Here is a 14350-nt window from a genome sequence, read left to right as displayed (position 1 = left end):
TAAGACCTACTGAGAGTCATGACCTTCAGGGTACAAGGGTTTAAACTTGAGATTGGACACCAGTCTCAAAACTCCACCATATGATTGATTGATTCTTAGAGTATTGCAGTGGCAATACAGCAGTCCCCTACTGGTGGAAAACTTAGTATTCGTCATTTGTGGTTGTTGGCAATAGTGTTCAGACTAAAATTGCTTCAAGGCATTTAGGAGCTAAGAAACAAAGACTGTTTTTACTTAAACTTCAATAGTGACCTTGACCTATAAGCATAGATCATGTACATGACACATTGTCTCCTCATGGGGAACATTTGTGTGCAGTACTAAGATAATCCATCAATGCACATAAAAGTTATGGATCGGAAACAATTTTACATGACCTTCAATAGTGACCTTGACCTTTGACCGACAACCATGGGTTATATGTGCGATACATGGGTTATATGTGCGATACATAGTCTAATCATGGGGAACATTTCTGTGAGTAATAAAAAAAATCCTTCAATGTAATTAAAAGTTATGCAGCAGAAAGCTTTATATTTGATCTTCTATAGTAACTTTGACCTCTGATTGATAGGCATGGGTCATGCAAGAAACACAATCAACACATCATCTCGTTATGGGGAAAATGTGTGAGTGAAAATAAAAATGCTTCAAGGCATTTAGAAGCTAAGGAACAAAAACTATTTTTACTTCAATTTCAATAGTGACCTTGACATCTGACCACCAAGCATGGGTCACTTATAAATGTGACATATCATTTGGTCATGAGGAACATTTGTTTGTAGTGGTAAGAAAATATATCAATGTATATAAGTTATGGAGCGGAAACAATTTTTACTTGACCTTCAATAGTGACCTTGCCCTATGACCTACAAGCATAAGTCATGTAAATGCATAATCTACATATTCCCCTCTGTTCACATACCATGTTTTATGAACCTAGCTTGAATACTTTTTGAGTAATTGCAGAATTCAGATTTGCAGAAGGACAGACAGAGAGACGGATGGCATTCCTATAGTCCCTTCTGATGTTCCATTGGTAGGGGATTAAAAAGAGAACAAGTGATGGAAGTATTGCTATGCAATACAAAGTCTCCTACATGAAGATGACTACTTATCGTAATGCAGTATATACCTAATGATCTATGTATCTGTCAATTATGTACATACAATATTGTACTATGTATACATAAAAATCTCCAGCTTTTGATTGTTTATAACATCTATAAATATAACAAGAGCACCGCCTACCGGGTGCCATCGCTCGTCTGCAAGTGCTGGACAATATGTAAGAAAAGAGTTACAGTTAAGATTTTCTAAGAACAAAAAGGGTCATAATTCTGAAAAAATGCAGGTTAGAGCTATGGTTCTTGATCTACATTGTCCCCTAATGATGGTAAACAAGTGTGCAAAGTTTCAAAGGTGTAGCTCTTATAGTTTTTTAGACAAGAGGGCCAAGATGGCCCTACGTCGCTCACCTGAGTAACACACCATAACAGTGTAAACATGTTTTACCTAGTGATTTCATGTAGAAAAATATTCTGACCAATTTTCATTAAGAGTGGACCAAAAAACGTGGCATCGAGTGTAAACAAGCATTTTCTTTGATTTGACCTAGTGACCTAGTTTTTTACCCCACATGACCAAGATTTAAACTCATCCAAGACTTCATGATAAATATTCTGACCAAGTTTTATGAAGATAGATTCAAACATGTGTCCCCTAGGGTGTCAACAAGCTTATTTTTTATTTGACCTGGTGACCGAGTTTTTGACCCCACATGACCCTGATAAAAATTCATCCAATATTTCATGCAGACAAACATTCTGACCAAGTTTCATGCACATCAAATGAACAAGTGTGTTAACAAGCTTTTCCTTTGATTTGACCAGGAGACCTAGTTTTTGATCCTATCTGACCCAGTTTCAAACTTGGCCTAGGAATCATCAAGATAAACATTCTGACCAAGTTTCATGAAGATAGGATCATAAATGTGGCCTCAAGAGTGTCAACAACCTATTCCTTTGATTTGACCGGGTGACCTAGTTTTTGATCCCATATGACCCAGTTTTGAACTTGGCCTAGAAATCATCAAGATAAACATTCTGACCAAGTTTCATGAAGATAGGGTCATAAATATGGCCTCCAGGTTGTTTAAACAAGCTTTTCCTTCATTTTGACCTGATGACCTAGTTTTTGACCCAGTTCCGATCCAGGCCTAGAGATCATCAGGATAATCATTCTGTGCAAGTTTGTATCAAATCAAAGCATAAATGAAACCTCTATATGGCTGAAAGGGCCAAAATAGAAAATTTTGCCCCTTTCAGGGGCAGTAACTCTAGAACTCATGATGGAATCTAGCCAGTTTTCGAAAGGAACCAAGATCTTATTGTGACTTAAGTTGCGTCTAAGTGTGGTTAAAATCAAATATAAAATGTCACTTCTATCGCGTTCACAAGGTAAAAATTAACTAATTTTGGCTCTTTCATGGGTCAATCAGGGGCTGTAACTCCGGAACCTATGAATGGATCTGATAGATTCATCATGGAATCTAAGAGATATGTTGTTAAAGACATTTTGCAAGTTTGTATCAAATCAAACCATAAATGAAGTCTCTATATGGCTGCAAAAGCCAAATAGCAAATTTTGGCCCTTTAAGAGGCCATAACTCTGGAACCCATGATGGGATCTGGCCAGTTTTCAAAAGGAACCGAGATATTATGTCAATACAAGTTGTGTGCTAGTTTGATTAAAGTTGATTGCAAAATGTGGTCTCTATCGTGTTCACATTCCAAAAATAGCAAATTTTGGCCCTTCAAGGGGCCATAACTCTGGAACCCATGATGGGATCTGGACAGTTTTCGAAAGGAAGTGAGATATTATGCAAATACAAGTTGTGTGCAAGTCTGATTAAAGTTGATTGCAAAATGTGGTCTCTATCGTGTTCACAAGTCAAAAATGGCAAATTTTGGCCCTTCAAGGGGCCATAACCATGATGGGACCTAGCCAGTTTTTGAAAGGAACCGAGATATTATGCCAATACAAGTCTGATTCAAGTTCATTGCAAAATGAGGTCTCTATCGTGTTCACATGCCCAAAATAGCATATAACTCTGGAACTCATGATGGGATCCGGCCAGTTTTCAAAAGGAACCGAGATATGCCAATACAAGTTTGATTAAAGTTCATTGCAAAATGAGGTCTCTATCGTGTTCACATGCCCAAAATAGCAAATAACTCTGGAACCCATGATGGGATCCGGCCAGTTTTCAAAAGGAACCGAGATATTATGCCAATACAAGTTTGATTCAAGTTCATTGCAAAATGAGGTCTCTATCGTGTTCACATGCCCAAAATAGCAAATAACTCTGGAACTCATGATGGGATCCGGCCAGTTTTCAAAAGGAACCGAGATATTATGCCAATACAAGTCTGATTCAAGTTCATTGCAAAATGAGGTCTCTATCGTGTTCACAAGCCCAAAATAGCAAATAACTCTGGAACTCATGATGGGATCCGGCCAGTTTTCAAAAGGAACCGAGATATTATGCCGATACAAGTCTGATTCAAGTTCATTGCAAAATGTGGTCTCTATCGTGTTCACATGCCCAAAATAGCAAATAACTCTGGAACTCATGATGGGATCCGGCCAGTTTTCAAAAGGAACCGAGATATTATGCCAATACAAGTCTGATTCAAGTTCATTGCAAAATGAGGTCTCTATCGTGTTCACATGCCCAAAATAGCAAATAACTCTGGAACTCATGATGGGATCCGGCCAGTTTTCAAAAGGAACCGAGATATTATGCCAATACAAGTCTGATTCAAGTTCATTGCAAAATGAGGTCTCTATCGTGTTCACAAGCCCAAAATAGCAAATAACTCTGGAACCCATGATGGGATCCGGCCAGTTTTCAAAAGGAACCGAGATATTATGCCAATACAAGTCTGATTCAAGTTCATTGCAAAATGAGGTCTCTATCGTGTTCACATGCCCAAAATAGCAAATAACTCTGGAACTCATGATGGGATCCGGCCAGTTTTCAAAAGGAACCGAGATATTATGCCAATACAAGTCTGATTCAAGTTCATTGCAAAATGAGGTCTCTATCGTGTTCACATGCCCAAAATAGCAAATAACTCTGGAACTCATGATGGGATCCGGCCAGTTTTCAAAAGGAACCGAGATATTATGCCAATACAAGTCTGATTCAAGTTCATTGCAAAATGAGGTCTCTATCGTGTTCACAAGCCCAAAATAGCAAATAACTCTGGAACCCATGATGGGATCCGGCCAGTTTTCAAAAGGAACCGAGATATTATGCCAATACAAGTTGTGTGCAAGTCTGATTAAAATTGATTGCAAAATGTGGTCTCTATCCTGTTCACAAGAAATTGTCAATGGACGACGGACGGGGAACAATTTTTAATGCGATCACAAAAGCTCATCCTGTCACTTAAACAAAAAATTTAACCAATAAACTCAAATTTTCTAAGTACAAAAAGGGCCGTGATTCTGACAAAATGCATATCAGAGTTATGGTTCTTGGTCTACATAGTCCCCTAATAATGGTAAACAAGTGTGTAAAGCCTTTTACAGTTTTTGAGAAAAGGTGGACTTAAACAAAAAATTTAACCAACGCCAATGCCAACACCGATGATCAAGTGACAACAATACCTCGTAGATTTTTTTCAATAATCAGACAAGCTTAAAAAGTATTGAATTTCAATTTTGTTAACATTTCATATTTCATTGATGGACAAATACAAGAAAATTTGTAAGAAATGTAGGGAAGTAATTCTGAAGAAAATGCACCAACAATTTTTTTAAATGGGTCCATATGACATCATGAGCTTATGTTGAAATATTTTACAGATTGGACAGGAAAAGATCAAAGTTGACTAATCAATTGTAACTGGTTTAATATATTCATAACTTCTTACCTGAACAAAGGCATTTTCAAACAACACTGACTGCTTTGCAAGATTGTCAATATTAGGAGTCACCATATAATCATCTCCATAGCAACCAAGTGATGGTCTTAGATCATCCACAACTATAAATAAAATGTTTGGCTTCTGTAACTCACCAGTACTCCCTGAAAAGTAGTATTTGCTGATTTTCAAATTTCTCTTTACTTAATTTGGTAGAAAAATATGTGACAATAATTCATGCAATCTCTAATATTTCCAAATGCAGAGGTAAATCATTGACACCTATAACCACTGGATATATCATATAACTGAAGAAGTTTTACCTACATCTGAGCGAAGATACATTTCAACAAACCGTGTTTTCACAAGGACTTCAAGGGTCAGAGAGCGTTTATCATTAAATCAAAAGGAATTGCATAGAATAAACCATTAGCAGGTCACTGTGCAGAGAGCAGACTGACCCATAATGTAATACTAGTGTAATGATTTGTTTGTTTTGGGTTTAACTCCATTTTTCAACAGTATTTCAGTTATGTAATGGCGGGCAGTTAACCTAACCAGTGTTCCTGGATTCTGCACCAGTACAAACCTGTTCTCCACAAGTAACTGCCAACTTCCCCACATGAATCAGAGGTGGAGGACGAATGATTTCAGACACAATGTCTTTTATCAAATTGTCACGAAGAACACATGCTTCGCAAGAGGAAGGAACTCACAACCCCCGAGATCTGTTGATCTGCCCTGTCCCTACTAAGCTACTGGCTTCTAATATATTGACTAAATGCAGGTATCTCCTCCATATTTGTGAACTTAAAGGGTTTCTTGTCAGACATATTTGTAGTCCAAACTGAAGCTGAAAGTTAGCCTATACAATATTACATATAAAATAGCTCAAATGTCTATAAGACAAAACCGAAATGAAACTCTGAAAAACAAGAGCCCTTCTTTATCAATGAGAGTGATTTTTTGCAATCTTGTTTTAAATGGGTAAGACATGATTTCATCATAAAAATGCCCAATTAAAATTCTGTTTTTTTATCATTTCTTTGATTTATAAGCCTTATGATTTTAACGTTGCAGTAGTCAGCTCTAAGTTACAAAATTTTGACAAAGTGTAATTATTAATACTTTACTTTTTTAAAGCCCTGCTCCACGGCTATTCAAAATCTATTGTGTGTATGCAACCCATGATTACAATAGTAACAGTTAACGGCCACTCGCCACACTTTAGCATGCAAAACCACAGGTATTTTATACAGAATTTTATATAAAACAGACTCTATTTTGACAGGTGTCACTATTCAGTCAGGATTTTCATGCTTTTTTGTGACAATTTAAGGTTAAAAGGTAGGACTGGAGCAGGTCTTTAATGTAATAAAGTGATAGACAGAATGTCATTCTACAGAAGGTAGTTCTCCACATTTGGATCAAAATATTATCTACAATGTAAAGTTCTACAAAAGCCTGATTTTTCAAAACTTTAAAACATACCGGTAATTAGAAAGTTCAGAAAATTGTGTGCTTGATTTTCAGGTAGACTTATGATCCTGTTTCCAGAAGAGTGTTATTGTATGACTTTACCAAGTGACCTAGATTTTGACTGACACTGGTCCAGTTTCAAATCTTATCTCGATATTATCAAGATGAATATGCTGACTATGATTCTGGTAGATCAGGCAGACACATGTGCTCATAGAGAGTTAACAAAGCTTGTCTATTATTTCATCTGGTGGCCTTGTTCTTGACAAGGACATCTTGAATAAGTCCATAAAAAAAACTTCCTTAAATTAGAGTAACTTTGTTTTTCTTAGCCTAGGAGTACTGCAGAAGTTTACTAGTCATCTTCATCATATCAAATCCCATTTCATACCTTTAGTAAAAGCATTTCATATCACAATTACTAGCTAAATGCTTCCTGGGTTTTTCAAACATTTAAGGTTCATCTAAAGTGTTTGAGATCATCCCTCAGGTGAATTTTAATTTTGTAATTTATACCATTACCATTTGTTATAAATATACTGAATTGTTCTGAGAAAGTAGGAAATACTTTATTCAAAAGTAAGCTTCAAAAGTAAGCTTCTTTGGGAATATGTATTTTGTTTTAATATCACATGTACTCTGACTGTAAATGTTCTATCTTTAAGAACATATCAAACTTCTTTTTCAAAAGTATTCTTTCTTTAATTTTGTTTTGGTTGTGTGTGCAACATATTTATCTAGGTACTCCCTGTAATGAAATAAGGTTAACTTACATATTTTTCAGATCACAAGGTCGAGGTTTGTGCCCCAGTAGGGACCTTGGTATTTTCTCTCCCAGGATTTACTTTAATGGCAACGAGGATGTTTGACGACTCATGCGGTGAGCATAGAGGGTCTACCTACCTATCCACCTACCTATCTATATAATAATGTCAACTCCTCTCTCGAGTGTTACAGACATGGGGTGTGTGTCAACTTGTTAACTTGTTAAGGTTAAGGTGAAAAAGAGTTTTAAAAGACTGATGGGTCCAACATCAGCTAAGGTGGGAATAGGCAAAAAGAATGTTAGCATGGCAAGTGTGACTAGAAAAGAACAAGCTTTAAAAGATAAAGATAAAAACATTGCTCTCTGGTCTAGTACTGGATAGTTGCCACAGCCACCTTGAAAGCATCAAGGTCAGAGATGGTAACTCCTTGCATTTCTGTAACACTGGAGAGAGGTGAGAAATCACCTGTGACCCATGGGAGTTCACGACACTGAACCATTTCTATTTTGTGTGTGTTTGCTTGGGTGTATGGGTGTCAGATGGTAGATGCATATTCCAACTGTGGACGGACAAGAGTTTTGTATGCTAATGTTTTGACATTTTCGTTGGTTGTTGTGATGTTTCGTTTTAAGATGCCAAGAGATTTATTGGCATTTGAAGATATTCTAGTGATATGTTTATTCCAATTCAGATCTGCGGTTAAGTTCAACATCAAGATATTTTGCACTGGCAAATGATTCTAAATTATGGCCATGGCCATGGAGTATATATTTGGTTTTGATGACAGTCTTGTTTTTTGTCATCATGTGTAGTACCTGGCATTTAGAAGGATTAAACCCCATGTCCCACTCATTTTCCCATTTTTCTAGCTTGTTGGCAAAGAGTCGGACTTGAGACTTGATTGAAGATGGGAGATTGTTAATATAAATTAGGAAGTACAGAGGTCCATGGACAGAACCTTGTGGAACACCAGATGTCACAGGTACTTTTTTGGAATGGTCGCCCTCCAAGACTACAGACTGACTTCTGTTAAGCAGTTCTAAATGCCTCAGACCACTTGGACTTGTGAACAGACACCATAATCTTGAAGCGATTGGAAATGTTGTTAATCAGCTCAACTGTTAACTCAATCAGTTGTGTCTCACAAGATCTCCTGTCACGAAGCCATGTTGGAGGTCATAAAGAATGTTTTGTTTAGAAAGGTAGGCAGAGACATTGGAGGCAACTATCTGTTCTAGAGTTTTACACAGCATACAAGTTAATGATATAGGCCGATAATTTGCCGGGACACTGGGGTGCCCTTCTTGAATAGCGGGCAAACAAAAGCCCTTGTCCAGTCTGCTGGAACAGTGCCTGAGGAGATAGATTTTTGGAAGATTACCACCAGAACATCAACAATTTCATCCCAAAGTTCCTTGAGGACAACTGGACGAATACTGTCTGGTCCTGCAGCTTTGTCTGGCTTTAGGTTAGCTAGTAATTTGAGAACACCCATTCTATCGATGGAAATTTCAGACATTATGGGATATTGGCAATGTTTAGAAGGATATAGACTTCTAAGTTTTTGAAGGCAATTTTGTTTCAGAGAAAGTGGTGATTTGTTGGTGAATACGGATTGAAACTGGTTATTTAATAAATTTGTTTTATCTGTATTGTTTGATTTCAGGATTTCTGAAACTGGATCTTTGAGAGGGGACACACTCTTGGAGTCTTGTTTGGAGTTTTTGATAAAAAAATATAACTTCTTTGTTGTACATCTGTTTGGAGCACCATGATCAGGGTCTTTGTTTCTGGCAATGTCAAGGTTATTTTCTAAGTACTGAATGTGTGTTTTTTTTAATTTTGTTTTTAATGACTGTTTTTAAGTGTTTTAAATTTGTTTCTTATAAGTGGTTGAGTTGGACTGGTTTTTTTTCCATTTTTTGATAAAGTTTGTCACATTAATTTTATGTACGAGTTTCTTGATCTCTTTAGTAATCCATGGTAGAGCTCGTTTGCATCCAACCTTCTTAATGGGAACAAACTTAGAAATACCATATTTGATTGCCTGTGTAAACCTAGCCCATATCACGTCAACTGAATGAGAATCTGAATCCTGCAAAATAACCTGTTAGTCTCTCTGAAATCCTGCCAGTTGGTTTGTCTGTAAAGGGGTATATTTCGAGGTTTTTGTTGAAGTATGTTTGGTCTTGCATTTACAATGGTTGAAATTAGGTCATGGTCACCAATTCAAGGCAAGATATTTACTCTGTTGACAAATGTTGAGTTTGTGGTAAGGAAAAGATCTAGGATGTGGTCTTGTCTGGTGTTTTCAGAAACCATTTGGGTCATATTATGGTAATTTATAATATCAAGGAATCTGTCATAAACCATGGTTGAACTAAGGCCTGGTTTGATAGACGGTGTATGATCAGGATCCCAGCTAAGCTTCAGGAAGTTGAAATCGCCAAGAATCAACTTATTACCCTTGAGTTTATATGTCAGGCCCAGAGACTTTTCCAGTTCAAGGATGCTATGAATGTCAGACTCATTCTGGAGAGCTAGTGAGCTCTGAAAAGTGTAGTGATAGTAGGTTTATAGCCTTACTGTTGGGTTAACCCTTTAGTAGTTCTGGCTAACATAACTTAACTGACACTGTTTTTATTTTCTGATGGTAGCGTCCATTAAGTTATTTGGTTAACTAACCAGTGTCAAACCACAACATCTCGCACAGTCTCTCGTGAGAAACTGATGACGTCAGGCAAAAGTTCAGAGCATGTGGTTATTTTTGAAAATAAAGATCAAAATTTTGCATATTTATGAATCTAATTTAATCATAAACATAACCATTTTTGATAAAGTTCATAAAAAAACATACGTTAGAAGGTTTAAGTTCTCAGAAAAGGTCAATAAATTATGATTCTATACCGCCTATTGGTTTTCAAAAAGAAGAGTACCCTGATCAGGTGACAACTGCCATGGCGGACAAAATATTGCAGACAGAGGTACCCATTTGAAACTTGTGTACATAACTTGTGTTCAAATTATGTTGCATGGATTATAGGAGAGATCGTGTTTGTACACAAATCTGTTGTATATTCTTTTTTTACAACTGATAAGACAAAGATCAGGTGGGCAGACGCCGAGCATCCATGCTTTTTTTGTTAACAATGATGTTAAAATACAAATAATATCAATATTTTTTTGATCAATGGAAAGGATATAAAACAAGCAATTTATTGATAACTTTTAATCATTATTTCGAAATAAAATGGATTAATTATGAACGCTTAACTTACAGTGTTTTTTCTAAAAGTTTGGAGCATCGCTACGCCGCTATTAAAATCATATGTTATTTAAAACGGTTATTCATTTTCAAAAGATATTTGAATAAGAAAATATGAAAATCGTAAGCATTTCAAAACTTTTTGAATTTTTAAAATCCATAGATGAATGAAGAAGTTGTTAAAAACTGAAAATTCCGATCCCATACACAAACGATGTAAAAATATTTTGTTTTACCCACCACCAGATAAACAGGTGTTGATGCGTGACGTCAGGGCGATCACTCCTATTTTATGCCAGATCAAAAGAAAAATGGATTAGAAATATTTTAAAGTAAAAGGTGAGTCCATTTCATTTCATTTGTTGAAATTATAGCGTGACAGACTTCTGGCACGATTCCTGGTTAAGTTTCAGTACAGAATTCGTTTCAGCTCAGAGATCTGTAACAGCATACAAACATCTCAGAGCTGAATTTTTTTAACTAACACTTTACTGGCTTTAGAGATGTCGGTTCTCCGCCCGGATCATGAGGTCCAGTGTTTTAGCCCCAGTGGGGACCTTGTCATTTCTCTCCTTGTGTTTACTTTCAAACAAAAATTTACCCGAGGGCCAGTTTCCAAACACTACATGAACCTTAACCAAGTTAGAACTGTCGCGAAAACACAATACATTTGAACATATTTCGATATTTCTCTCAATTACATACTTAAAATTATTATGTATCATTTAAAATGTAAATAAACACTAAGCTTGTTACCATTTATGAGCACAAAACACAAAATGCAGGTAGTAAACTTCAGAAATTTCTCAAAAACCTTCATTTCGGGTTGATAGGCCCAACCGCACGCGATACAGTTTACTGTAACACCGGTATGGACTAAATTATTACGACTTCCCTAATATTTACCGAATATTGAACCCCTATATGAAGCATCATGCTTTTGACCAGTTTGCTGGGCAAAAGTCAAAATTTAAAGAAACAAAATGATTTTTTATCTCCGAGTCCGTATTCATCAACATTTAAAATCTGAATTATTCAGATGAATTATACAGATAAAAGTTTGCTTACAGTTTAATTATAGTCTGTTTGTTTGGTTACCAGTACAAACCTGTTCTCCGCAAGTAACTGCCAACTTCCCCACGAAAATCAGAGGTGGAGGACGAATGATTTCAGACACAATGTCTTTTATCAAATCCTCATGGAAAACAAACGCCTCGACCAGGGCTTGAACTCACGACAGCGCAATCCATAGATCTGCGCTCTCCCTATTGAGCTAAGCGGGTCGGCTTCTTTATAGTTTGTACTAATTTAACAGTGGTAGAGCAAAAAGAAAATCTAGCCTTTCAAAGTCTGAAATATACTTGTGTTCAAGATGCACTACTCCTATGGAGGTGAAGGCACCCAGTTTGATTCCTGGTTACTCCCACTGCAGTGTGTCCTTGGGCAAGGTACTTTGTCACGATTGTCTTAGTCAATCCAGCTGTAATGGATACCAGCAAATTGCTGTACTTAATTTTAAGGTAAATTTGTTACTATTTATATTAAGGTATATAATAAACGTATAATATGCAGCCACATAAACAGTGACTTGTACAATTCAGAATATAGCTAGAGCATGCTTGCATGTGTGTGATTTTTTCTTTTGCTATAAAATTCTATTTGCTAAAATCTTCAAGGATCATTTAAATCTCTTAAACAGATAAAACAAAACTGATCATAGTTCAAATAAATTAAAAAGTGGCAATACAATTTCTTACCTACTGGTTTCAAGGCTTAAAGCTAACCATTTATTATTCTCTGTTTTAGGGATTCTCTGTTTTAGGGACTTGTTTTAGATGTTTGAAAAAACGGATTTATTTCAATTTTATGACATTTTTTGTATAGTTATAATGGCATAACCCTTTGCAACTGCACAAAATTAACTTGAATTCTGTGAAAGAGTTTCATCAAGCAAAAAATACTTTATACTAGAGGGACATGATGGCCCTATATCCCTCACTTGAGATAAGTTAAGTTGCTTGCTTGAATAAATTTCTTTATTCAAGCTTCAAAAAAAAAAAAAAAAAAAAAAAAATGAAAAAAAAAAGATTTTCCTATATAATTCTTTGTAAAACCATTGAGCCCTACGGCAGGGCCAGTTTTGACCCCAGGGGCATGATTTGAAAAAAAACTTGGTAAACGGCCACTACATAATGCTCAAGACATTACGGTTTCAGACGAAAAGATTTTTAAAGGTATGTAATTTATGCTTATTCAAGAGAATTAATTCTAACTCAGAAGAAACAGTACACCGTTTAGCAGTTTTCTCCCTTATTCAATATGCATTATCATAGTTTAGCTAGTTTCTTCTATTTTTAGCTCTAGTGGCCCCTAAAAGGGGCCAAGTGCCCCCATCTGAACAAATTTGGGAGAGGACCATATAATTATGGTACAGAAAAAGTTTAATGCAGATCCATGAAGCGCTTCATGAGAAGAAGACTTTTAAAGGTATTTCTATTTCTAGTGGCCCAAGTGCCCTCATTTGACCAAACTTGGGAGAGGACCATATAATGATGCTATAGGCCAAGTTTGATGAAGATCCATGAAGTAGTTCATGATAATAAGTTGTTTAAAGATATTTCTATTTTTAGCTCTAGCGGCCCCAAAATGGGGTCAAGTGCCCCCATTTCAAAAATTTCGGAGAGGACTTTATAATGAGGTTACAGACCAAGATCTATCTAGCGATTCATGAAAAGAAGTCGATTACAGGGTTTTCTATTTTCAGCTCTAGGGGTCTAGTGGCCCCTACAAGGGGCCAAGTGCCCCCATTTAAACAAACTTGATAGAGGACCTCGCCAGGATGCTACAGACCAAATCTGTATTATTCTGACCAGTATTTTCAGAGATGTTCAAGTGAAAATGTGGACAACAGACGATGGACCATCCACCTATACTAATAGCTCATCCTGAACCTTTGGTTCAAAATGGAGTAAAACTTTTTGGTACTGGGATCACCCCTAGCTGTGAGTCAAAGTAAAAAATTGATGATTATAATAAGACAGTAGATTAGGTCTAGGATGGATCACTCAGTAACTTAGGAAAGACGTTTGGCCAACTTTGAAAAAAAAATGTTGAAAGTTTTGATTTTCCTTGCGGAAGGCATTTTACTTGAATATATAATCATGTTATTATACAGACAGAGTACCTCTATATTTCGTACAGAAAGAAGATTGTATACATATTTAGCTTTCATTTCTTGCAGGCCTCACCTTCATGCAGGTAGAAGTCAACAATAATTAACTTTGCAAGACAGAACAAACTTGTGTATGTCTGAAAGGTTCCTATAGTAAAATTCTAATGAATTTTCTACTGACGAAAAGGACAGAGAGCTTCTTAGCCTATAGCCTGCTGGCGGCAACTGGTTTTGCGCTTGCGACCAGTGCAGACCAAGATCCGCCTGCACATCCGCTTGAAGCCTTCATCATTATCAAGTTAGAATAAATCAGTATAAACTAACAAGAGGGCCATGATGGCCCTATATTGCTCACCTGTTATCATTGCACTTGAGGACAAGAAGGTTCTCAGAAAAAATATCTAAGCCCAAAGGCCAGGAACAACAAAGGGAAGAAATTTAACCAAAAAGAAAAAAAAAAATCTTACAAATAATAGATATGTTAAAATACACCTAAAAATTGGAGGTACCATCCATGTTGTACCACAGAAAACTGGTCTCGTGTTTTCCCTACGGCCAATAATAAAAAAGTTACTTAAAACTAAGCTATTTATAGTAACGTAAAAGGGAAGTAATTAAAAAAAAAATATTGTAAGTGGACAAAAGAAGGATCTGCCAAATAAATCTGTTGACATAAATGAAATTTCAGATCAGTATCTTCAGTAGTTATGGAGATATAACAATTTTAAATTGA

General features: G+C 36.3%; 1 protein-coding gene across 2 annotated transcripts in view; it reads right to left on the bottom strand.

Moving 5' to 3' along the window:
- The window catches only part of LOC123556889 (iduronate 2-sulfatase-like), a 29940-nt gene extending 18642 nt beyond the window's left edge, over window positions 1-11298 (bottom strand). The window contains exons 1-3 of one of the 2 annotated variants that reach the window (XM_045347951.2): window positions 11202-11293; window positions 10686-10730; window positions 4944-5098 (exon numbers count right to left, since the gene is read on the bottom strand). In XM_045347951.2, coding sequence (XP_045203886.2) covers window positions 4944-5098; window positions 10686-10730; window positions 11202-11265 — 264 coding nt within the window. In that variant the 5' untranslated portion in view covers window positions 11266-11293. Of the gene's footprint in view, window positions 1-4943; window positions 5099-10685; window positions 10731-11201 lie in introns of both variants that reach the window. The other variant, XM_045347952.2, reaches the window with a different exon arrangement.
- Between the last annotated feature and the right edge of the window lie 3052 nt (window positions 11299-14350).

Source organism: Mercenaria mercenaria, chromosome 5 (assembly GCF_021730395.1).
Source record: "Mercenaria mercenaria strain notata chromosome 5, MADL_Memer_1, whole genome shotgun sequence".
Lineage (NCBI taxonomy): Eukaryota > Metazoa > Mollusca > Bivalvia > Venerida > Veneridae > Mercenaria > Mercenaria mercenaria.
This window is presented reverse-complemented; position numbering and strand designations above follow the sequence as displayed.